A 26594-nucleotide genomic window follows, 5' to 3' on the forward strand; every position below is an offset into this window, starting at 1 on the left:
CTAGATCCTGGGAGTTATTTCCAGCTCTTATATAAATTGACTGGGTTTACTTTCAGGTATAACAAAATCAGTTATATAGGAAAAACTTTGAACTAAAGCACTTTCTACCTTGCTTATGGAACTTGTCTCATTCTACCTTGAGTCATATTTGTCTTACTTCTTTTCCTAGAGTATAGCTCTTTGGGATGACGTAGCAAACATGTTTTGTTTTTGTTTATCTCATTAGGGATAATACAGTCATTTATTGGTACTAGTTGCTCAGTGTTTGCTGAATAAATACATTAAATGAAAGGTGATAGTGGATATTAGCACCTCTGTATAACTGAAATTAAACATTAGCTAGATTGTTAGAATTATAGATCTTAGAATCTGAATCTGGACCTACAGTTCAACTTTCCCTGCTCACTTTCTAATATATGTCTCCTTGAAGTTTTGGCCAGCTGGTACTAGTTTGATATATGGAACACACACTTCTTTATATGACAGCTTTAAAATACATGAGGATAATTTGAATATTTTTACTTAGTCTCTACTCCTTTAGGGTACACATTACTGGTTCCTTCAGCAGCCCCTCATTGTCAGGATTTCTAGACCCTTTTCATTCTAGAAGTTTTCTTCTTAGTACACTGTAGTCAGTGTCCCCTTAAAAAATGGCATCCATAGTTGTGTTTATTGAGGGCCTATTATGTGCTAAGTGCTGTCCTACATGCTGGGGATAGCAGTGACCACGACAGATGTTTTAGTAGGGAAAACAGAGAATAGACAAATAAATGAATAAAAAAATGTATAAATATTATAGAATTCTGTGGAGAAAAGAAATAGGGTGTGTGATAGAGAGTAACTGGGCAGAGTGGCTATTTTAGATGGGGTAGTCATCTAAAGAATCAGAAGAAGCTGGTTGTGAGAAGAGTCTGGAGAGAAGTGTTCCAGGCAGAATAATAAAATACTAAAGGCCCAGAGTTGGGGAAAATCTTTGATATGTTCTAAGCATTAATGGAAGGCCACTGTAGCTGAGAAGCAAAGTGGTTGAGGGGCAGAATGGCAGGAGATGAAGTTGGAGAGGAAAGGAGGGGGCAGAAAATGCAGGATCATTGATTTGTATTTTATCCTAACTGTAATGGGAGCCATTGAATATGAGACTGAGAGTGAGATTAAAACCTAGAAACAAAGAAAAACAACTCACACTTTGACATGCAGCTCAGTGTTGACTTTCAGCATTGTTACTCTGCAATGCATTCTGTCCTCTCACAAAGATTTTTGCAATCTTTTGCTTTGAATGCTTACAGAGCCAGTTTACACAGAACACACTTATCTCATAAACCTCATAGGACATTGTTATTTATTCATTTTTTTGCTTAAATAGTGAATCAATTCTTTTTTCTTTCTAAAGTCCGTTTATTTATTTTTATTTTTAAAAAGATTTTATTGGGGCGGGGGAATAGGACTTTATTGGGGAACAGTGTATATGCCTGGGACTTTTCCAAGTCAAGTTGTTGTCCTTTCAATCTTAGTAGTGGAGGGTGCAACTCAGTTCCAGGTCCAGTTGTTGTTGTTAGTTGCAGGGGGCACAGCCCACCATCCCTTGCGGGAGTTGAACCGGCAACCTTGTGGTTGAGAGCCTGTGCTCCAACCAACTGAGCCACCTGTCTGCCCTGAATCAATTCTTAAAAAGATTGAAGTAGTACTAATAAAAAGTCTTATTTGCCCACCTGCTTGCCATGTCCGGTACTCTCCATTCCTTTGTGTAGATCCAGATTTCCATTTGATAACCATTTCCTTCTGCCTGAAGGGCTTCCTTTAACATTTCTTCTAGAGCAGGTCTGCTGGTGAGGAATTCTTTTAGCTTTTAAATGTCTGAAATATCTTTATGTCACCTTCTCTTTTGAAAAATGTTTGCTGGGTATAGAATTCTAGGTTGATAGATTTTTCTTTCAGTACTTAAGATGTTGATCTACTGTCTTCCCTCTTGCATTGTTTTTGACAGGAAATCTATCATTTTTGTTTCTCTATATGTAATATTTTTTTATTTTTTTCTGTTTTTTCCCTGGCTGCTTTTAAGATTTTATCATTGGTTTTGAGCAATTTTACTATGGTTGCCTTGGTGTAATTTTCTTTATGTTCTTGTGCTTGGGGGCTTTTAAGCTTCTTGGATCTGTGGGTTTTGGTTTGCATCAAGTTTGGATAATCATTATTTCTTCAAAGATTTTTTCCCCCCCTCCTTTCCTTCAGAGACTCCAGTTACACGAATATTAAACAATTTGATGTTGTCCCACAGCTGGCTGATGCATTTCTTGTATTTTAAAAATTATTTTTCGTTCCACTTCATTTTGGAATTTCTATTGCTATGTCTTCAAGTTCATTAACCTTTTATTCTGCAATGTCTAACCAGCTGATGATCTCATCCAGTGTAGTTTTCTCAGATGTAGTTTTTCATCTCTAAAGCTTGATTTGTTTTTTTTATATTGTCCATGTCTTTATTTAACCTTTTGAACATTGGAATACAGTAAACACGGCTGTTTTAATGTCCTTTTCTGTTAATTATAATATTTGTATCAACTCTCGGTCTGTTTTAATTAATTATTTCCCTGATTATGGGTCATGTTTTCCCCTTTCTTTGCATGACTGGTAATCTTTGATTGGATGCCAGATATTGTGCATTTTGCCTTTTTGTGCTGGATATTTTCGTATTCATGTAAATATTATTGAACTTTGTTCTGGCATGCAGTTAAATTCCTTGGAAATAGTTTGATCCTTTCAGGTCTTGCTTTTATGATTTGTTAGGTGGTTCTGGACCAGTGCTTATCTGGGGCTAATTATTTTTCACTATTGAGTACTCTGCCCAATGCCCTGTGAGTTTTCCCCCCCAGTCTTTATGGTGGGAACAGGCACTGTTTTAGGCCCTTTATGAGTATTGGGCACTAATCTCTGTAATCCTTTTGGATTGCTCTTTGCCTTATATCAGATGTTTCCTCACAAACTTATGTTAAATACTCAAGGGAGAGCCTCCACAAATCTTTGTGGTTCTCTTGCCATGCATCTGTCTTCTCTCTGCTACTCTGCCCTGTGCACTATAGCTGCCTCAATTTCCTTGGGCTCTCAGCTTTGTCTTTTCAACTTAGGAAGTCTGCTGGGCTTTTTCGTGGTTCTCCCCACACTCTGCACTACTGCCTAGAAAGTCTCAAGGAAGAAACCTGAGGCGATTGTAAGACTCACTTTGTTTGTATCCTGTCTCTTAGGGATCACTGTCTTCATTGACTGATGCACAGTGTCTTGAAAACCATGTTTCATCTGTTTTCTTTTCTTTTCTTTTTTTTTGGTTTCAGATGGAAGGGTGAATCTGGTCCCCATTACTCCATCTTGATTTGAAGTGGGTCATCCCTTCCCCTTAACCCCACTGACTTTTGATTAAAAAAATGTTTTTTTCTGAATGGAAGCTTAAAATTTGGATTTGTAGTTAGCTCTGTTAACATGCAGTATAACAGAGTTTAAAATTATAGGTCAGTCTGGCTTTAATCCTAACTCAACCACTTAGTTGTGTGATCTTGGGCAAATTACTTATTTTCTTTATCCCCTTGTTTCTTTTTTGATCAAATGAGAATAATAATAGTACCTACCTCATAAGGTTATTATGAGGATTAAATACGGTAACATATGTAAAGCGCTCCTATTAAGCAGTTAGTAAGTGTAACATGTTATTAATATTTAAATGAGATGTCTGCAATTTACCATTACCTCAATATATAATTATTGAAGCATTGTTACATTATTCTTCTGGTTCAAATATTCTTGCTTATCTTTCTTACATTTATTTTCCAGATCTTTGCTATTCATAGTGTGGTTCTTAGTCTAGCAGCATTGACGTCCCTGGGAGTTTGTTAGAAATGCAATCCCAGCCCCCACCTGAGACTTACTGTATCAGAATCTACATTGTAACAAGATCCCTAGGTGATTCCTATCTACATTAATGTTTGAGAAGCTCTGGCACAGATGAGCAGTAGAATAATTTTATCTATTTCTTTCCACAAATAAGTCCTGGTGAGATTTTCATTAGAATTGAAAAATTTTTAATAATGTTCTTGGGAAAATTGACAGCTTTAAATATTTTATCTTCCATACCAGGGACATGATGTGTCTGTCTCCATTTAAGTCTCCCCAGTCCCCCTTCAGTTTTCTTTAACTAAACCTCACTTTTTTTTTTTAAACTTTTTGTTACTTTTATTGTTATTGTGTGTGGGTTTCCCCCATTGTATTTCATTTTTTAAAACAGGAAATCCCTTACAAATACAGAAAACAGTGATAGCAAACATGTATATCACACATACCCACCATCAGAAAGCACAGATATTAGCATTTTGTCATATTTTCTTTAGCTCTTGTTTTTCAATTTAAAAGAAATAAAACCTGAAAGATAAAGTTGACATTCCCTCCATTTTCCTTTCTGGTCCCATTCCCCTCGCTCCCCAGAGGCAACTACTATCTTATATTTAGTGTGAATATTCCAGACCATATTATCATACTTTTATTACATATATGAGTGTCTATAAAGAATATGTGGTATTGTTTTGTGTATTTGTAATTTTATGTAAATGATAGATATATTATACTGCAACTTAATTTAGTGATCAATAGGTTTTTTTGAGACCTGTCCTTATCAATTCATGACTGAGCTATCTAATTAATTTATTTAGTTATAAATCTACTGTCAAGAAATATTTCTGTTTTTAGAGGTGAAATATTGATAGAACTTGACAGATTTTTCTGTGCCTTAGAAATAGTTTTTGGAAAGTTCAGGGTTTGAGATCAGGGTTTGTAGAAATCTCATTCTCACAACAATTCAGGAATGCCTCATACTTTTTGGCGATCTTGACTTTGCTTTTGAAAATTGCTTAAGGTGAACCTGCTTTTCCTAGCATCTAAAAAATTTGTATCATTTAAGCCCTGGCCTTATTATTTATTATTTTCAATATATTTATTTGGATCTTTTAATAAATTTAATTTACACTTTTCTGTTTTATTTCAGAGTTTTCTTTTTTTGATCCTAATGATACATCATGTCAGGAAATTCTCTTCGATCCCAAAACTTCTGTATCAGAATTATTTGCCATTTTAAGACAGTGGGTTCCTCAGGTCCAGCAAAACATTGACATTATCGGAAATGAGGTAAGGAATTCTTACATTTTAAGTTTTGCATGATTAGCGTTGTTAATCATATAGATTCCCCCCTGCCCATCTGAATGGAAACATGATGATAAAGGGGAAACCTTTCAAAGATTCTGATGTTCTTTGTATTTCCAGTTTTTTCATGGAGCAATGAGTTAGTACTGTACGTTCTTTCTGTCATTCCCTCATGTTCCTCACTTCATTACACCTGGAGTTCTGACAGTATAGACTTGGTGGGGGCAGGCGTTTTTCATATTTTCTTTCTTTATACAGATTAATTTTGTGAACTTTAAAAAACTTCTTTTATGAGGGTGTTCAATTGTCATCATGTGTTTTCTATACTTTTGAGTGGTTTGGTAAAGATCTAGGCTTAAATATGATTTAAAAAAATATTTGATTTTGTTTGAAGGCGGGACGAAAGAATAACTGGATTCCTTGACCAGCATATTGTCATATTGTAGGAAGAGAGAGCTTATACTTTTTTCAAATGCCATAACACATATTTGAAAGAACATTTGCTTATGCTTTGAGAGGTTAAAAAACATATTTGGAGTGCTAGGTTGCCTTGTAATACTCTTTAAGAATTTCCTTCAGTCTGGTGACAAGTTCAGTTTTCATTATCGTTGGGTGCAGATTTAAAATCGATCCCGAAGAGAAGCCAGTTCTATGTACGTATTTTATTGAGAACTAGTTTAGATAAGATTGACTAACTTGGTTCCCCAGCATTAGTTTGAAATCACTTGACTTCAGTAGTCACGATGTAATCATCTCTTCCTTGGTTTCCTCAGATTCTTAAGAGAGGTTGCAATGTGAACGACAGAGATGGATTGACAGATATGACTCTTTTACATTATACTTGCAAATCTGGAGCTCACGGTATTGGTAAGTATGTGGTAAACCGATTAGTTGCTTAGAACATGTATATTTGTGCTTGTATACGCAGTGTTTATGCCAACCAGAGTCCCTGGGAGGGCATAGCTGATGATAATCTTCCCTGAATAGGCGAGGAGTTGGTTAGGTCCTTCCAGAAACCTTGTTCCCATTCCTTCTCTCCAGGTGGTTTTTCTAGCCTCCTGGCACCTCCCCACCTTTCTGGAACAGGCTTCACGCCTGTGTGCCCACAAGGTGAGAGTAACTGGTAACACTCTGGAGCCTTCCTGAGAGTTTACAGCAAGGTTTGACAATCCAAGCTCGGTTTTCCAGGCATCCCAGTCCTTACAGACTCCAGTCGCAGGCCTGTTTGTAGGTCTGTTCCTACACACATAATGTAGGTTCATATTTTCCAAAATTGATATTTTCCTGTGCATTATTTACCATTGCATAAACCTACCTCTCTTGTTGTGAACATCTCTCCCTGTTTGAAGAGTCTGATATAGTACTTCTAAAAATATTTTTGGTGACGTTCCCTCCCTCCCTCCCTCCCTCCCTCCCTCCCTCCCTCCCTCCCTTCCTTCCTTCCTTCCTTCCCTCCTTCCTCCTCCCTCCCTCCCTCCCTCCCTCCCTCCCTCCCTCCCTCCCTCCTCTCCCCTCCCTCCCCTTTCCCTCCCCTTCCTTCCTCTCCCCCTTTCCCATCATGGACTGATACTTTTATAAAATAAAATAAAAATGAACTTATAATAGAAAAACAAAATAAAGACATATAAAATATTTCAAAAGGCATAAAATTACATTTCAGTTAATATATTCAGAAGAAATGATTACATAGCAAAAAAAGAAAAGAGTTATAAAAAGTAGAAACAAATTGTATTTTGGGACTGGCCGTGGTCCATGGGGCACACTCTGAGTATCATTGGTCCAGTGCATTGTTTTTAATGGCTTTATAATATTCCATTTATGGATCATAATTTATTTAGCCAATTTCTTATTATTGTACTTTTAGGTTGTTTCAGAATTTTATTCATAATAAAAAGTGCTGTGATGAACATCTTTATAGCTAAATATTTATCAATATCCCCGAGTTTGATTATTTTCTGAGAATAAATTCCTTGTAAGTGAAAGTTTTGGGATATAAGTGAATATTCAGTATGCTCTTTGCTTTGGCTTTTTAAATGAAGTAATAAATAACCATCCATTGGAACTTAAATTTGTACTGAAGAAAAATAATTTAGCAAACCTTCCTTAGGTGATGTTGATACAGCTGTAAAATTTGCAACTCAACTTATTGATCTGGGAGCAGATGTTAGTTTGCGGAGTCGCTGGACAAATATGAATGCTTTGCATTATGCTGCTTATTTTGATGTCCCTGAACTTGTAAGAGTGATTTTGAAGACATCGAAACCAAAAGGCAAGTACTCGAAATAATCATTAGATGTTACTAATTGAACATTTTATTAGTGGCATAAAAATGATAATTCAAAGAGATTTTTCTTCTAATCCATTTTCTTCCATATAATCTCCTATCTCATTTTTTCAGAAATAGTTTAAAATTTCTGTGTTGAAGATTAATAACTATCCTTTCACAAAAAGGCTTAGTACAAAGACATACAAAATAAAAAGTATTCTCTGGGTTTTTATATTTCTGCAAATAACCTGGTATAACATATTTTAAAAAGTGTAGTTGAATCTTTATGCTAAATAATTCTTTTCTCTTATTTGAGTAGCCAGAAATAGAGCAATAAAGCCTTCAAAGCTAAGCATTGAAATCATGAAGAATATTTATTTTAGGTGGCATTCAGTTCTGAAATTCTGTGATTCCATGGAAGGATACATTTTTTGTATTGTTTTTTTTTTCTCTTTTTTTTGGTCTTCCTATTTTGACGTTGATATCCTAACATTGAACCTCAGAATGTTGAAATCACAGTCTTAGTATTTTAACTTTTTCTGTAATCCTCTCAGTTGACCAGTTTTCTTTTGAGAAAAAGTGAGAACAAGTGTAATAGTATTAACTTTAAGTTTTAGGTGGTGTACAGTGTTTCCTCCATTTGTAGAAGATTTGTTTTAGAGATTCAATAGATGAATTTTCCAGGATGTGTGTTTCTAACCTCTGCTTTGTATAATTGTCCAATTTCTCTTTAACTTTTACCTTTTCACTTTTTAAATGATGTTAGGAAGGAAGCCTCTCTTGATAGTACAGTGTTTTTAACAACTCATGAGAGTTTGTCCTGAATATGTCTTGGTGGTTTGCAGTTGTAGGTAGAGCATGTGGGGTGGTGTGATTAGATTAGGGTAAGAGGTGTATTAAACCCTTGTTATAGAAAACATTCAAAATGGGATTCCCAAATCTGGATGATTTCATATGTCTAAGTATATAGCATCAGGAGAATTTATTGAAAGTTACTAAAATACCCTTAGAATTGCAAGATTCCTTTTTTTATTATAAAGTCCTAATTCATTTGTTGAATAAAGTATTATGAATGAATACAATACGCAAGCATTTATTTTTTCAATTAGTCTTTAACTTCTTCCTGGTTTGAAAATTCTGCATTGTTTTGCCTACCATTGTTTCTGTGAAGCCAGATAGTAAATATTTTAGGCTTTATGGTCTCTGTTGCAACCACTTGATTCTGTAGTTGTGGCATGAAAGCAGCCATAGAGAATATGTAAATGAATGCATGTGGCTGTGTTCCAATAAAACTTTATTTACAAAAACAGTTGGTGAGCTGGATTTGGCCCATGGGCCATTGTTTTCTGGCCCCTCACCTAACTTATCGTAGTGGTCCCTACTACCTCATTATAGTCGTCATGGCAAATATGCAAGAGGTTTAATGAGAGATTGTGTCAAGATAGTTACTTCTACTGATATGAATGATTGCCATTAATTGCTTTTAAATACAGTTTAGTTTGTGATAGTTGGAAAACCCATGATAATATCTCTCCATTTTATAATGAAATTTTGTTGTACTAAGAAAAGAATTGGTTAACCAGATTGTAATATGAAAATTTTGTGCTGTTGTGAAATGGTATTTCTAGTGGGGTGATGTAAGTCTCATAAATGGCTAATAAAGCTCCTCCCCCTAAACCCACCAACCCCCAGCTTGTCTCCTTTCACATTGTAATAACTAAATTTAAAATTTTAGTTAATACACTTGTGATGTTTAATTACAGATGTGGATGCCACTTGTAGTGACTTTAATTTTGGAACAGCTCTGCATATTGCCGCATATAACTTGTGTGCAGGTACTGTGAAATGCTTATTGGAGCTTGGAGCAAATCCTGCATTTAGGGTAAGAGGTTAAATTAAATGTGAAAAATATTCAAAGAATTAAATTACCTTCCACTAAAGAGTTGAATCTGGATGTTGGTATTGAACTCTTATATAAGCAAATAATTTATATTTTTGTGTCCCATATAAAGAGTAATGATGATAAACTTTATCTCATGTAAATTAAAGGCATAGCAGTGAATTTCAGTTATTTTATGTTGATCAACTCTACAAAACAAACTTTCATTCAGCAAAGTAAAATGTTCCTTAAAGTGTTGTCATCTTTGAATTTAAGTATCTTTTGTTTAGGCTTTTGAGATTTATAAAACTTAACCATTAAATACAAATGCATATATTAAACTTATATTTCTATATTAAATTTTATTTTAAATTCTTTTAAAAATGTATTCCAGACAATTTTAAAAAATGCCCTTTTAAGAATGGAATAAGCTGAAAAATCAAATTAAAGGAAAAATTCATTTTTTCATGGTAATATTACTGATTTACAAGGTTAATACACAAGATTTAATTTCATAATCTTTAAATCCTTTGGTATTTTATTGTCTTCACAAAAGTTGCTCTTGGTGTTCTTTTTCCTCATGTTAATAAGAGTGACTTGGTCTGTGAGGGATTGTTTTTAAAATGTTTTTTATTTTTTATTGTTAGTTTCAGGTGTACTAAACAAAATGGGCACATGTCTTATTAGGGAAACCACTTCATGGACGGTGTAGATCAGGGGTGTCAAAACTGCGGCCCGCAGGCCAAATGTGGCCCACAATCCATTGTTAATTGGCCCACAGCAAATTCCAAAAATATATTTAGTTTACTTAAATAAGCCAGGTGAGGCAATACGTACTTCACCTCGAGTGAGTGGCCCGGCTGTTTGTGTATTTTACCACATATGGCCCTTGGTAAAAAACGTTGAAAAAAGTTTGGACACCCCTGGTGTAGATGCTTGTCAGGGATTCTATATTGGCTCTGTGCCATCCCTTGAAGGGAAAGGGATGGGAAATGTTTGGAAAAGCCTCTTCTCTCCTCCTATTCCTCTCCCCGTCTCTGTTTTCCTATTTCCCCTCTCCTCCCTACTTCTTTGCCACTTTTCTTTCTGTTTAACTGAATTAATTAGTAATTAACCTGTCCCTTTTTCCTTCCCTCCCTCTCCACTTGCTTCCTTCTCTCTTTCCTCCCTTCCCTGTTGTTTATTGGGCACTGGGAGGAAACAACAATAAATAAGGTAAAAGTCTTTGTCCTCCAAGAGAATATAGTCTAGAGGGGAGGATGGACAAGAAAGCAAGCAGTCAGTTCTACTGTAGTGCGCTCAACTCAGTATGTTACTTACGAGGCAGGGCGGGCAGAGTACACAGAGAGCGCCACGTGGGCGGGGAGCCCACCCGATGCTTCCTGGCCATGGTGACATGGAGTGCACAAACATAGTTAAGAATTAAGCAGATATGTATAGGAGGGAGGTCAGCAAAGCATTTTAGGCACAGAGAGTAGCATGCACAAAGGCTAGGGGATGGTAATTCAGTTTGGCCGCCCTGTGAAGGTGACAACTATTTACAAAACCTCATTAGTGGAGAGAATCGTTTGAATTTAGTAAGATACAGTGAGGTATGTCACTGAGGTAAATTACCAAATCAGGCAAGACACAATTAATAATGGCTTACCATATTTTGAAAGGTAATACTTAAAAAAAAAAGGCGGGCCACATGTGGGTCAGCAGTCGCCCTTGGATCATGCTCTGATAACCATTAGTTTAGAAGAAAATGGAAATCTATAATTAATTATGAACAGGCCTTCTTATGTTAGCATGGTATCATCATTATTATTATAGCATTTTTCTTAACAGAAGTTTTAGTTGCTAAATTTTATAGGAATTAACATAAGTGTGACTTACTCTAGGAAGATGAGGACTTAACAAAAATATGAAGTAAAATTTTCATTGTAAATATAGCTTACAACTTATCAGTACAGACATTTATTTTTAAAATTTTCCATTTCTTTTCATCAAGACTACATATTAGTGCTATACATATTTTTATTATATTTTGTATTTTTTCTTTGAAATCTGGGCTGAAAATAGTCCACCATCCCAGAAATGTGATAACATGTCTTCCTACCATATTTTCACTTAGTACCAAACTGACTTGAATTTTAAACAAAAAATTGTGCTTGTAAACTGAGCGAATTCTAAATGTGTCATTCTTTTATCCATAATGGATCATTTGGACATAATTACCAGTGGAGAAGAAGAAGGAAAAAAGTTTCTCAGCAAAAGAATCTTGATTTATCATATTAAAAGGAGATTGCAATCTGGAATCTTTCTCATAAATTCTAAGTTTCTCAGTTAGGGAACATAATTGAAAAATAACTTGTTTGAGGGAAGGCTAGCATGGAGGAGAAAGGCTGAGAGTCTGGTGTGTCCTAGGCGCGGATTATAATATCATCTCTGCCAGTAATTATGTAAATGACTTTGAGTGAGTTATTAATCTCTCCTGGCCTAATTTTCCTAATTGGCAAACTGGAAATGTTATAACATTTTACTTGTTCGGTTGGTGATTGGCTCTCCTACTACCATATAAATTCTTAATGGGCAAGGATTTTTATGTTTTATTTACAAGCTTTTTCTTGATGTGAGAACCAAATGAGATGATTCATGTGCTAGGGTTTTCATTACATAAACACCATGCAAGTGTTAGTGGGCTTCTCGCTGACTGTTTTATCTTGTTGCAGGATATATCCCAGGATGCATTTTCTCCTTCATACTGAGAACAAAGCTGTTTTCTTGATCAGAGCCCCAATTTAGAAGTGTCAAAACGATATGCAGTTTCTGTTCCTGAACCCTGAGTCACTCCATGAGAGGGCAGGATGGGTGGAGGTCACAGAGCCAAGCAGCAGCTCTGGAATAGTGGAGAGAGGCTTGGATCTGGGGTTGGGAAACCACTCAGTCCTGTGACGTGTCTCTAAGCCTGTGCAGCCAGCCAGGCATGCTGGGACTCACGGCCTTAGCACCTGCTCTTCCCTGAGGCTGGAGCTCTTTTCCCTACCAGCTAACCTGCCCGCCACTCCCTCATCTCCTTGGCCCTCTGGGTCGTGCATCTTAGCAGTGAGGCCTTCCCTGACCGCTCGGCACAGACAGCCACCTCTGTCCCTGTGTCCTCTCTTCCCCTTCCCTGTGCGGTTTTTTTCTCACCGCCACTTGTACCATTAACACGCCACATATTTCACTTGTTTGATTATTTATAGCCTGTCTCTCCCACCAGAATGTGTGCTGTTTGAGGGCAGGGCTTCTTGTTTTCTTCATGTGGTATCTTTAGCCCTTAGAATGGTGTCTGACACATAGCAGGTGTTAAATAGATGGTGAATGAATTTAACTTCACATTTTCCCCCAAATAATTTTATATGACTGTGTAGAGCTCCAAGTGGGTATGCATTGAAAACTTTTTCTCTTGCTTTGTAGAACGACAAGGGACAGATCCCTGCCGATGTGGTTCCAGACCCAGTGGAAATGCCACTGGAAATGGCGGATGCTGCGGCTACTGCTAAAGAAATCAAGCAGATGCTGTTAGATTCGGTGCCTCTGTCATGCGATATCTCCAAGCCTGTGCTTCCAAGTTATGATCGTGTCACTAACAAGGCAGTGCTTACGTCAGTTGGCCTGAAGTTGGGGGACCGTGTTGTTATTGCAGGACAGAAGGTATAGTAAGTAGCTGTAGTCGCTAAAGCTACATCCAGGGTCATTGCGTCCGTGGCCTGCCTCTGTGCCAAGGGTGCATACAGTGCGGTCAGCTTTGAGTTTTTTAAAAAAGTTCAGTATGTAGGTAGAAAGACACTTAGTGGAAAATGTGAAACTTAGATGTATGTTTACTATAAAGTATGATTTAAGAATATGAACTATTTGAACTTAATAATGAAGACATCTTTATTTGAACGGGAAATGAGTGGACTAGAGTAAAGCTGTTAAGTGAATTTAGGGGCATGATCTAGTCTGAGGGGTTTGCCGTGCAGCCCCCCACCCTCCTCAGTGGTGTTTTTCCCACTACTTCACAGAAATGGAGCAAAGGGGACCTCAGCATTTATGGGTGTTTGGCTTTGAGATTCCACAAATAGAGAAATGATAGATATTATTTTAGCCTGATAATAAAAACGTATGTGGAAAAAAGCATCCTACCCACACCCACCCCTCCAAAGCCTCAGTTTTCTTACGGCATCCACTTTTGGCATTCTCTTTTTTTAATGCCTCATATGGGAGGGGTATTTTTTAGAAATTTGGGGTTAATAGGGAGCTTGATATGGAGAATGGAACAGGGAATTCCTGCTTGGATATTGAATTTCCTAATAGCTATGTCTGAATATTTGGGTGGGCTTGTGGGGCAGGAGATGCACGTTTCTCAGAATACACTGAAATTTAGAAGTTTGATTTACTGAGAAAATTGCTTCATATAGGGAAGAATGGGAAAAAGGATGGGAAGCTACAAATAAACTTTTATGCTGAGAATGACTTCCAAAAGAATACATTCATGGGATATTTGTTAGTTTTTCTTTGTCCTATCTGTGAAGCTAAACTATCAAGAAATCATGAATGCATAGCATTTTAAAAAAAACTTGGGATTATTATTCAGCTTCTTTAGTATTCCTGTCCTATGCCTGAGAATGGACTTTGAGAAAGGTGAATTCTGTTGTTTCATTTTACTTTTCATTTTGGATAATTGAAAGCTACACAAAAGTAGAAGCATTGTAATCAGCATGCATACACCATCAGCTGGGTTCAACTTTATCATCCCGTGGCCAGTCTTGTTTCATTTTTCTTTTCTTTTCAGTCTTTTCATTCTCTTAGGAGTGTCTTTCAAAGAGCAGAAATTTTAAATTCTGATGAAGTCCATTTTATTAACTTTTTCTTTTATGGATTGTGTGTTCAGTTTATCTAAGAAATTACTATGTTTTCTTCTAGAAGTTTATAATTTTAGGTTTTACATTTAGTTTTAATGTTTAATTTTGAGTTTATTTATGTATAGAGTTCTAGGTATAGATACAGGATCCCTCCTTTTCTTTTCTTTCTCACCCCACCCTGTTTCTTGCTCTTCCCTCCATCCATCTATCTATCCATTTGTTCCAGCACCATTTTCTTTCTTGAATTGCCTGTGCACCTGTGTCAAGTTATCATTTATGTGTGGGTATATTTTTGGATTCTCTTTTGCTTCATTGCTCTAATGGTTATCCTTTCTTCAATAGTACTCTGTCATGGTTGCTATATAGCTCTGTAGTAATTCTCGCCATCAGATATTTTTAGGCCTTCAATTTTTTTTTCTTTTTTTTCAGTTTTTTGTTTTTTTGCCTTTCAACGTACATTTTAGAATCAGCTTATAGATTTTTACAAAAAGTCTTGCTGGGATTTTGAATGGAGTTATGTTAAGCATAGAACAGGTTGAGGAGAATGGGTGTCTTAAAAATGTCGAGTCTTTCAATCACAAACACATTATATCTCTGTTTAATAGGCCTTTGGTTTATTTGATCAGTTTTGTAGTTTTAAGCATATAGATACTGAACCAGTTCATTAGATTTATACCTAAGTTTTTCATGATCTTTGGTGCTGCTGTTCATGGTGGTGTTTTGAAATTTCATTTTCTAATTCTTCATTGCTGGCATAGAGAAATACAATTGATTTTTGTATATTGGCCTTATATCCTATAACCTCACTACATTTCTTAGTTCCATTGGTCTATTTTTGTGTGTGGATTTTTTGAGAGCTCCTATGTAAATAATCATGTTGTTCATGTATAGAGGTGGTGTTATTTCTTTCCAATCTGTATGCCTTTTATTTTTCTTGCCTGTTTCATTGCCTAGGATGAATAGAAATGGTAAGACCCAACATTCTTGCCCTGTTCCCAGTCTTATGGGGAAAGCACTCAGTTTTTCATTATTAAATATGATAATTGTTAGCTGTAGATTTTGTACAAATGACTTTTGTTAAGTTGAGGAAGTTCCCATCTATTTGTAATTTGCTGAGAGGAATATTTTTTTAAGATTAATATTATCATGAAAGGATGTTGAAATGTGCTACAGGCTTTTTCTGCATATGTCAAGAGAACGAGGTTCCCCCTGCCCTTTAGTCTGTGGATATGATGAATTATACTAATTCTCAGGTATGGAACTAGCCTTGCATTCTTATGATAAAGCACTTGGTCACAATGTATTATCCTGTCTATATACGGCTGGATTTGATTTGCAATTATTTTGTGGAGCATTTTTGTGTTTGTTTTCATGAGGGATATTGGTCTATAGCTTTCTTATAATGTCTTTGACTAGTTTTGGTATCATGGTAATGCTGGCTTCATAAAATGAGCTGGGAATTGATCCCCCTATTTTCATATTCTGGAAGAGTTTATGTAGAAGAGCTTATGATGTTATTTTTTTCTTAAATTTTTTGTTAGAATTCACTAGTGAGGCCATTTGAGTCTGGATTTTTTGGGAAGATTTTTAACTGAAAATTCAATTCAGGTGTGAGCTTTGACAGTTTGTGTCTTTCAAGGAACTGGAACATTTCATCTCATTTGTCAAATTTATAGGCATAGAGTTATTTATAGTATTTTCTTACTAGTCTTTAATTGACTATTCTTTAATTGTCCTTATTTCAGTCAGGATGTTGGTAATTTGTGTCTTTTTTTTATTCCCTTGGTCTCCAACTAAAAGTTTATTAATCTTACTTAGCCTTCCAAAGAACCGGCTTTTGGTTTCAGTGATTTTTTCTATTTTTTGTTTTGTTTTTTGTTGTTGTTGTTCTTAATTACTTATCTGTATTATTTCCTTCCTTTTGCACTCTTTGGGTCTTCACATCCTAGTTTTTTAAGGTGGAAATTTATATCATTGATTTGAAACCTTCCCTAGTGCAAGCATTTGAATACTATAAATTTCCTTTTTTAGCACTACTTTTGCTGCATCCCACAAATTTTGATACACTATTTTCATTCAATTCAAAATATTTTCTATTTCCCTTTGATTTCCTCTTTCACTATGGGTTATTTAGAAGTATATTATTTAATTTCGAAATATTTGGAGATTTTCCATATATCTTTCAGTTAGTGATTTCTGGTTTAATCCCATGTGGCCTAAGAACGTATTTTGTATAATTTCTATTCTTTTACATTTGTATCCTGCTGTTTTGGGTGGAGTGTTTAATACATGTTACATCAAGTTGACTTAGTTTTTTCTAATATTCTCACTGATTTTCTCCCTACTTGGCCGATTGATTACTGAGAGATGTGTTGAAGTCTCCAATTTTAATTGGGGATTTGTCTCTTTCTCTTTTCAGTTCTATCAGTTTTTACTTAATAGGTTTTGAAGCTCAGTTGTTAGGTGCATACAGATTTAGGATTCTTACGTCTTCTTGGTGAATTGACTCACTTATTGTTTAATGTCTCTTTTTATTCCTGGTGTAATATTCCTTATTCTGAAGTCTACTTTGAGAGAATGGTTTTTAAAACCTTCCATGGTAAAGTTGCAAGAGTAGGACACTTAGAATTACTAGTAATACTCAAAAAGTATTCTGATTTATATTTTCTTTAGGTTGGAACCTTAAGATTTTGTGGAACAACTGAATTTGCAAGTGGGCAGTGGGCTGGCATTGAGTTGGACGAACCAGAAGGAAAAAACAATGGAAGTGTTGGGAAAATCCAGTACTTTAAATGTGCCCCCAAATATGGTAAGGAAGAGCCTATCTAACATAATAATGAAATTAAATAATCAAATTTTACTCTTTTACTGTTTTAAAATTAAACTCTCCCCCTGATGACTTAGGTAATAAATACAGGGACTGCCCTCTTGCTGTGAGCATTATAGTGATAGGGAGAGATGGCATCTCACCAGTACACCCAGCTCTGTAGGCCTCCCTTAAACCTGCTTGTGGTGGTCTCGTGACTGAGGGAGGGACTTTATTATCAAGGAAATACAGAACTCTGAGGGTTGGAAAACTTGAAAAATTGGCAAAGCAAGTGAGGCCAACTTTACATTTTTCTTTTTTTTTAAGGAGGGCGTAGCTCACAGTGGCCCATGTGGGGATCGAACTGGCAACCTTGGTGTTATTAGCACCACGCTCTAACCAACTGAGCTAACCAGCCACCCCCTAAACTCCTTTTTTAATGGAATTGTTCTCCCAGCCACTGCAGTAGACAACCCCTCCCCTATTGCTCTATGCCTCCCTTCCCCAGCACTCGCTGTATTGTTTCCGATTGTCAGGAGCTGAGGGCTAGGTCTTCAGGGAAGATTATATTGTATCTCAGAAAGGCTTTTTATATTGCTGCTATGTGTAAGGGACTGCAATTAGGTACAGTGGGGGAGTGCAGAGATTAATAATATTGAATTTGGTCTTCTAAATGGGTACAGGCTTGAAGAGAGATAAAACATGGACAGTAGTAGCTATAATATGGGAAAATATGTCTGAAAGGAGCTATAGATAAAGCGACATGGAAGAATAGGTTTTATTATACAGTGCATTAGCTTGTCAAAAGCTTAGTCAGAAATAAATATCATGGAAAAACTTGTTCCTTTTCCCTGAATTTCACTTAATTATGTATCTTTTGTGTGGTTCTTATATTATTGTGTATGTTGTTAGTCTTGACAACTAGAGTCTAAGCTCTTTGAGGGGACGTTCTATGCCTTCCCTTTTTTTCTGTCTCTCACTGCAGGACATCTAGTATGGACCAAAAAACAACTTAAAGATTTATATTACTGTATAGTTGTACTGGCCCCTTTATTTGAAATGCTTTTAATTGCTTAACACTAAAATTCTGCATTCTCCCTCAGGTATTTTTGCACCTCTTTCAAAGATAAGTAAAGCAAAAGATCGAAGGAGAAATACAGTACACACTCCTTCTACAAAAGCTGTACCTCCCATCAGGTCCCAGAAAATTGACTTAGCTCATGTGACATCAAAAGTAAATACTGGTAGGTCAAACTGGGAAGTTAAATGTCTTCTTCAGCATTTTTATTTTACTTGTGGAATGCCTTATATTTAGATTGCTTCACACTTTTTTGTTAGCTGTGAAACCTGAATCTAATAAAACCTGCATCTTACATGTTTTTAGACTTCCAACATAGTTTATGATTGTCATTTCTGACGAGATTATTTCAGACTTATTCCTTCCTTTCCTTTCCTTCTATCTCCATACCTTTATCATCTCCCAAATCTAACCTCAAAGTGAGGTTTTATAGCTCTAATAAATCTTCATATGATACAACTAGCTTTATGTTTATCACCTGTTCAAGAATTTTAGTGACTTGTTTTTTATCAGAAGGAGTCCCGACTCTTGAAACAGATAGTCGGAGTCTTTTCTATTTGATGGAGTCCTTGACTGCTTCCATAGTGGTACTGGGGCTTGTTGTATCTCAACTGTCTTTTGTGCACATTGTTCTCGCTCTTCTCGCTAGTTCCCTGAGTGCAGTCCTTTGACTTCTGCCTTTTGAGGTCCTAGCCTTTCTTGACCTCCTTATTCAGATCCTATTTCTCCATGAAAACTTCCCCATGACCCCAGGTTGCTTCGATGTCTTCATTCCCTGACTTCATATACACTTTTATGCGTACCACCCAATTGTTATTTGTTACCTTGGGCTTTGTCCTCTGATTATTTGTGCAGATTTTTTATTATCTCAGCAAAATTTTAAACTTTAAATGGACTGTGAGAGTATTTTGTATTTTTGGGTTCACTATAGCACATGGCACAAAGCAGGAGCTCGATACATACTTGTGTTTGCTAACTCATTAATACTTGAAGCAAAAAGGTTTTCTGCTATGATTAAAGGATTTTGTCCAAGAATTTGGTTGGCCTTTCTAATCTGTTCCGTTGGGCTATTGAATATCCCTGTGTCAATACTGCACACTCCATAATTACTATAGTTTTGAAAAAATGAATCTTGATATCCAGTAGAGGAAAACCTCCTACCTTATTGTCGAATAGTATCTTGCCAATTTGGCCCTTATATATCATACTTTCATATGAGTTTTAGAATAAGCTGTTAAGTTTCTTTTAAAATCTATCTGTTGAAGGTTTAATGAAAGTTTAATTGGTATTGCATTTAAACCTTAAATCAGGGTAGGAAGAACTGACATCTTTACAATATTCAGTCTTTTAATTATGAGCTTGAGATATCTCTCTAAGTAGGTCCTTTAAAAATATCTCAAGAAGATTTTATAATTTTCTCTATAGATATTTTATAACTGTTTTCTTAGGTCTGTTCCTGGGTACTTCATACTTTTTGGAGCTGTGGTAAATGGTATCCTTGAACCTGAAATCCAGAAGTACACCACAGATATGGAAAGAAAGCTCAAAGAGAAGCCCTCTGGTTTTGGTCTGAGGAGTGGGAAGGGCGTCCCCTACTAGACAGGAAGTGGAGGAAATCCCCTGCTTTCTTTCTTGAGTGCTTTTGCCCCCTCTGGTTCTTTCCACCCAGCTCCCAGGCAGTCCTGCATGGTGCAGCAGTAGTGGATGGGTGCCCAAATCCCCAAGGGAGGAGAGCCCTTGTCACTGACCAGAGAAACTATGGTCCCCAGAACATGGATGGACTCCCCATTCATTTTTCTTTTTCTCACTGCTTGGCTCCTAAGGCAGAGTCAGTTTCAGGAGATTGTGGGACAGGGCAGGAAAATGAAAGCCTAGGGGTTCTACCCAGAATACCAGGAAGGGAAAGTGTTGGGGAGACCATGGACGGGAAGGAGCTCAAGACAGTAACCTCAAAATGTTGGGTGTGAACTCCTGAGCTTGCTCCTAAGCTGGGCCTACATGGCTCTGACCACAGGCTTGCGTCTCCTGCATAGACCATTGCCCAGGTCCCAGACTAACGACTGGGTGGCACAACACATCAGGCAGATCCAAAAAAGGCTCTGCAACTGAACTGACATTGGAACCACAATCACAGGAGGAGGGTAGGACCTTTCAGCCTGAACCTAACTGGGTCAGCTGCCTGCTAAAACAAAACAAAGCAAAGCAAAACAATACAAAACAAAACAACATTCTCCATCGGATTTAAACAATATCCGGAGTCCTATCAAATAATATTCATCATGTATAGAATACAATCCAAAATTGCTCAAAATAGGAAAAACTGTCTCTCAAGGAAAGAAAGGCAATCAAAAGATGCCAGTCCTGAGCTGATCCAGATATTTATGACATAAAGACTTTAAAGAATATCTTTTAACTAATGCTCTAAGACTTAGAGTGAACATTCTAAGAATGAGGGTGAACACTCTTGAGACAAATGGAAAGAAAGTTTCAGTAGAGAAATTAAGATATTAAAAGAACCAAATGGTGCATGTGCGCACACGTACACACACACAAACGAATACATGTAGGACGGGGCATCTAAGATCGGTGGATTGTACGAGGGTCAATCTCCTGGTTATGATAGTTTACTATAGTTTTGTTAAAATGCCACTTTTGGGGGAAACTGGGCAAAGTGTACAAGAATTCTCTCTGTATTTTTTATTTATTTAATAATTACATGAGAGTCTCCAGTTAGCTCAACAAAAATTCAAATGAGAAAAAGGACTGAATGGATATTTTAGAACTGAAAACTAAGAAATTCACTCTGTGTGTTGCCTTCATGACATCTCTCTCACCCACCTGTCCATTCCGTTCCTGCTGTCCTAGTTCTGGTCCTCTCCTGGCCTGTGTAATAACCCCAACCCGTCTCTGCTTCCAGTCTCTCCTCTTCTAGTTTCCTCTTGCACGTTGCGTCAGGGACATGTCACTCACCTGTAACTCTGTTCGTGCCTGTCCTTTGGAAAGCCCCTGAGATGCTCGTTTCTTACCGAAGAGTTCCAGTTCCTTAGCCAGCCCTATTACTTCCGAGATTTTACGTGACCCGTCCACTACTTTACTTCCCGCCTATCCTAAAGTGCTCTTTATTCCAGCTAAGTTACTCATCATCTGACCCTGTCTTTTTAAGATTTTGGTTTTCTTTTTGTCTATCCAGAATGCCTGTCCTCAGTTCTTTCTGCCTACAGTATTCACACCTACAGTATTCTCTAGAAGAAATCTGACCTATCCCTCAAGACCCATCTCAAAATGTGATCTTCTTGTTGAGGCATTCAGTCATCTTTGTAACCATGATTATTGTTTCCCCCTTCTCTGCTAGTGCGTATATCAACATTCTCCTCATATTTTAGTTTTTCATATTTATGTCTTGCTACCTTACGAATTGAAAAGGTCCCCCTTTAGGGCTAAGACTATGTCTTGTTCATGTTGGTGAGGTTGAGTGCTGTGCTTCACCCAACATGCTTCCTAAGTGAGAAGAATTGGAATGGATGCTCGATGGAAGTTAAGACCTGGTGTAGTCCACCAGGTTTGTTATTTACATAATTTGGTTCTGTAGAATTGAAACAGGAGTCTTAATAAGGTAGAGTATTATTCAGGAGCTTTTCCTTTTTCAAAGTTTTTATTTTTCTTTTTTTTTGTGTGGAAGGTGAGTATACAGAGAGTGAGGTAGTCATTTTCAGAATACCAGTGGCAGAGAGGACAGGATTTATTACTATCTGACTCTCACTTAAATGAATAATTGTTAAAATGATTTGTAAAAATTTTTACCCAAAATTCACTATCTAAATAGAAAAATCTGCTATAATGAACCTGCACGCACAAACCAGTGAAATTCTATAAGTTATTTGCAAGTCCTAGCAAGTGTGCAAAGGTCATATCTCAGCTGTGTGAGGTTTGCTTTACCTGTTAATATTGTGCAAACACATGAATGAGTGTATTAAGTATCAAACAATTAGGTAACTGTGTTTTAAATGCTTTATATTATTTAGAATTCTTTAATGGATTGTTAAATAGGTTTAAGAGATACTTTAGTGATATTTGGGGAAATTGGGATTTCAGATGGGCTAGGAATGTATTCTTTCTTTTCTTTTTTTTTGGCTTTTAAATAATTGAATATTAGTCCCTGCTGTCTGTGAATTTATTATCCAATATCTTTTCAGAAGTGGATTTAGGTAATGGGGGATGGCTGTACTTTTAAAATGAAATACATTTTTATTTTTAATATTAACCAAAAAGTTCTTTCTTGCTGAAAGTGTTTTGTTTCTATGTCTTAGGATTAATGACATCAAAAAAAGACAGTGCTTCTGAATCCACACTTTCATTGCCTCCTGGTGAAGAATTGAAAACTCTAACAGAGAAAGATGGTAATATAATTTATCGCTTCTGTTCCTCAAATTTAATTTCATGATGGAGCATTTAAATAATGTGGTAATAAAGCTTATATGGGGGCTAAACTTTAAAGTTGTAAGGAAAAAATCATCATAGTAAAAATTTATCCTTGACAATCCCCTAAGAAGCTCATATATATCTATATCTATATCTATATCTATATCTATATCTATATCTATATCTATATCTGTGTATACATATATGTATAAAATCTTGTATTATAATTCTTATGTTCACTTAATTTAAAGAACTACTGGACTAAATGTTAAGAAAATAAGAAGAAATTACTTAGTGGAGATGGCTCGATAAAAATATTCGAAGTTGCCTTTAGCTATCAAGTCACTGGGTGAATAGAGCATGAATAGGAAATTTGAAAGTATTCCTGCTTGCCTTCAGGTTAACTCAGAACACTTTAATAGTAAACATTGTTGCCTTAACACATATTAATAGTGCTTTTTATATAAATAAGGTGGGATGCCACTGTCCCATGTAAAATGAGAGATGAGAGAGTGGTGGGTGGAAATAAGTAGTCAGTTTAAGTTAATTGATGCGATGACCTTTTCCTATATAAGATTGTTATCATATGGTATGAATCCATAAAATACAGTTGCTTGGGTTATAAAATCTTTCATGTATGAACTACGATATATTTGGATGCAACCAAGCACTTAATTCAACCCTAGATAATCCCTAATTGAAGAAGCGAAGTGGAGAGTTTCAGAAAGATTTACCCGGAAAAGCACCTTATCGATGAACTTTTTTCATGCTTTGATCTATTCTTTTCCTTCACCTGTTTTAGTTAACCTGCCTGGATCCATCAGCAGCTCATCCTCTTCGTCTTCTTTGGAACACAGACAGAACTACCCCAAGAAACTGAATGCACGTAGCAATAGCAAGAAGACAACGAGCAAAAGCCCGTCTGTTTCATCTAGAGCCATTGCTGGTATCTATGGCTTTTTCAACCAGGCTTTCTTGGTGTTTTTTATCTTGGTTTGTTTGTAAGTAGATTTGCTCTTTTTAAATGTGTAGAAGGAACCCTTTACTTCAGTCGCATTGAACCTCTTGCATCCTTCCCTGTCTCCCCCACAGACCCCACTTCCCTCCCCTGCGTAAGCGTGCTCCGGATTTCTCAGCCTTTCTCTTAGTGCTCACACCATTTGCCTTGTCTGGATTGACTTCCTTCCCTGTGTGTCTAAGGCTTAGCTCCAACCCTTTATGATTCATTTTAGAACTTGATGATGGATTCTCAGATAATAGAAACTGTATAGTTTGTTACCTTTCTTATTTCTTTTCTCATCTGAACCTCATAATAATAATAAGTAATATGTATTCTATACAGTGAGGTGTGATTAAAAAATATGGTGAATGTTTACATAAAAATTTATTACAGTAAAAGACACATTGCCATTAATCCCCCTCAAAATACTCCCGCTCGCTTCGAACACACTTATCCCATTGTTCTTGCCACTTTCTGAAGCAGTTCTGGAAGTCTTTTGTGAGTGTCTTTGGTTGTGCTGTCATGGCTGCCTCGATGTCCTGAATCAATTAAAAACGTTTTTCTTTCATGGTCACTTTGACTTTGGGGAAGAGCCAGAAGTCGCACAGTGCCAGATCCGCTGAATGAGGTGGATGAGGACACACTGTAATGTTTTTATTTGACAGAAATTGCCGTACCAGAAGTGATGGAGCATTGTCATAATAGAAGATGAAGTAAATACACTCGTGAAAGAGGACTTGCAGAACTGCTTCAGAAAGTGGCAAGAACGATGGGATAAATGTGTTTGAAGTGAGGGGGAGTATTTTGAGGGGGATCAATGGCAATGTGTCTTTTACTGTAATAATTTTTTTTTTAAACATTCACTATCGTTTGTAATCACACCTCGTACTTATTATTTCAGGTACTGTTCTAGGCACTTTATGTACCTTAATTCATTTAATTCTCAAAATAAACCTATGGGGTAGGTACTGTTATTATCATCCTCATTTTTGAGTGAGGAAACCGAGCCTTAGGGAGGTGAGCCATGGTGGGCAGTGGCAGCTTGTAAATGGCACATGTGGGCTTTGCCCTCAGGTGTGTCTGTGCTTAGAGTCTGCCTCCATCCCAGGTACCTTTCGCTCTTCCTCATGCTCCTGGGTCTGCAGACCCCTCATGGGCGGCTGGCAGAGAGCTGAGCTAGTGCCTCTCTGTACAGGTGCCATCTGCGGCTGCTCATTGGTTGCCCTGTTTTCAGTTTCTCCCCCTCTAACTGTATGACTTATCCTCTATCCCGTGTCCTCACGAGGAGTCCTCTAGGCCTTCCCAGATGACCGCTATCCAAATCTGTTTATGGACTGATGGGAGAAGCCTCAAAGGCCCACCTCTTCTCTGTCATAATTGAACAGCTTTCCAGACAGTATTTCTCCAGTACTTCTGAGGTTTAATGGTGGGCATTTCAGGGTTTAGGTTTGACTCAAGGTGAGGGGGGAGCGATTTTGTTCCTAATAAGGAAATGAATTTGAGGTAATTGGAACCTGATAGCAGTTTCACTTGCAAATCATATTCCTGTCTGTATCATTTATACTGAATCCCTGTGAACTGCTATAATAGTAGCATTTTACTAGAACGGGGACAACGCATGGGCTAAAATCCAACCTACCATCTATTTTTGTAAATGAAGTTTAATTGGAACATGCCATGCCCATTCTGTCTATGTCTGCTTCTGTGCTACAACAGCCGCCGTGAGTAGTTGTGACAGAGGCAATATGGCTTGCAAAGCCTGAAATATTTGCTATCTAGCCCTTGATAGAAAGTGTCTGACCTCTGTTCTTGGAGAGACTGCCACCAGGCAATCTGGATAGCGTTGATCAGGGACATGTGTGTTAAGTTCCCGTGGCAATAATTTTCTGAGGAAATCTTTCACATTTCCTTTGAGTAGCTTGACATCACCTGTGAGAAACGGAACTGCAGATGACATCGATAATGAAAGGCATCATATATTGAACTCTCCCACCAACTAGACTGGTTAGAATACATAGTAATTTTTTTTTGGCTAATGTGCTTTTTGAGTTTTGTTCCCTTTATTTTGTTTTCTTCTCTTTTCCTACCCTATCCCCTTCCCCCACCAAACAATTAAACAGGTTTGAATTCCTCAGCAACATCGGTAGCAAATGAGACCCCTTGTGAAGGAGACCTCCAACTTGGAGATAGAGTGTTGGTGGTTGGCCAGAGAATTGGCACTATTAAGTTCTTCGGGACAACCAACTTTGCTCCAGGTAACACCTCTGTATGCTTTTTGCTCAATTTGCATCCTTTAGAATACAAAAGATTTAGAATTTCACATGTGAATACTATTTAAGAATAAAGAATTCTTGATTTAACAGCTCTTGGTAGCTATGGTGCAGAAAATACACAACAGGGTTAAAATGCAGACGGTTGGTACTCAGGTAGACTGTTTGTTATCCAAAAATTTTTCTTTCCAATTGTATTTTAAATTGCCTGGTGTTAAAATTAGTTGTCACTCTTCAAGTTTACTGTCACTGATTGCCAAGTGTGCTTAATAACCAAGAAAACATTGTAGGATTAGATTTCTTCTCAGGATAATCTTGAAAATGAGTACTTATGCGTTAACTGCATGTAGCTTTGATCAGAATGGATTGGAGAGAAAAGCAAGCAGGGCTTCAAAGGAAAATGGAAAAGCTTTTGTATACCCTGGGACCTTAAAAATACACGTTTGTATATTTATATATTCATTCCAATCTATACTTACGTTTCTGAAAGAAAGATTTTCTTTCTTTTGCATTTTTTTTTTTTAGTGATTGTCATTGCAAATAGAAGCCAGTTGAATGAAACCATGCTTATATGTTTTAAAAAGCAATATGCTATTTTGACACATGGTGGCATAGCAGCATGTAAGGAACAGGTGACCTAGAACTTGGATTTTTAAAAAAGTTTGCAGCAGTCTGTCAAGAACTGTGAAGGATCTGACATTTTCCTATTTGTAACTAAATGAGCTAGATTGCTACCATTGCACAGGTGCTGGCAGAAGATGCTGGGCTCCTGGGTCAGAGACAGAGGACTTTAGTACTCACAACAGCAGCGATAGCCAGAGTGTCAGCAC

General features: G+C 36.9%; 1 protein-coding gene across 3 annotated transcripts in view; it reads left to right on the forward strand.

Annotated features, from left to right (window-relative positions):
* CLIP4 (CAP-Gly domain containing linker protein family member 4) overlaps nt 1–26594 on the forward strand; it is a 54238-nt gene that overhangs the window by 8033 nt on the left and 19611 nt on the right. For all 3 annotated transcript variants that reach the window (XM_074331840.1, XM_074331839.1, XM_074331838.1), the window contains exons 3-12: nt 5021–5160; nt 5949–6042; nt 7283–7444; nt 9205–9323; nt 12762–12998; nt 16865–17000; nt 18101–18241; nt 22383–22472; nt 23297–23440; nt 25615–25749. In XM_074331840.1, the coding sequence (XP_074187941.1) occupies nt 5021–5160; nt 5949–6042; nt 7283–7444; nt 9205–9323; nt 12762–12998; nt 16865–17000; nt 18101–18241; nt 22383–22472; nt 23297–23440; nt 25615–25749 (1398 nt within the window). The remainder of the gene's footprint in view (nt 1–5020; nt 5161–5948; nt 6043–7282; nt 7445–9204; nt 9324–12761; nt 12999–16864; nt 17001–18100; nt 18242–22382; nt 22473–23296; nt 23441–25614; nt 25750–26594) is intronic.

This window comes from Rhinolophus sinicus, linkage group LG05, assembly GCF_036562045.2.
Source record: "Rhinolophus sinicus isolate RSC01 linkage group LG05, ASM3656204v1, whole genome shotgun sequence".
NCBI lineage: Eukaryota > Metazoa > Chordata > Mammalia > Chiroptera > Rhinolophidae > Rhinolophus > Rhinolophus sinicus.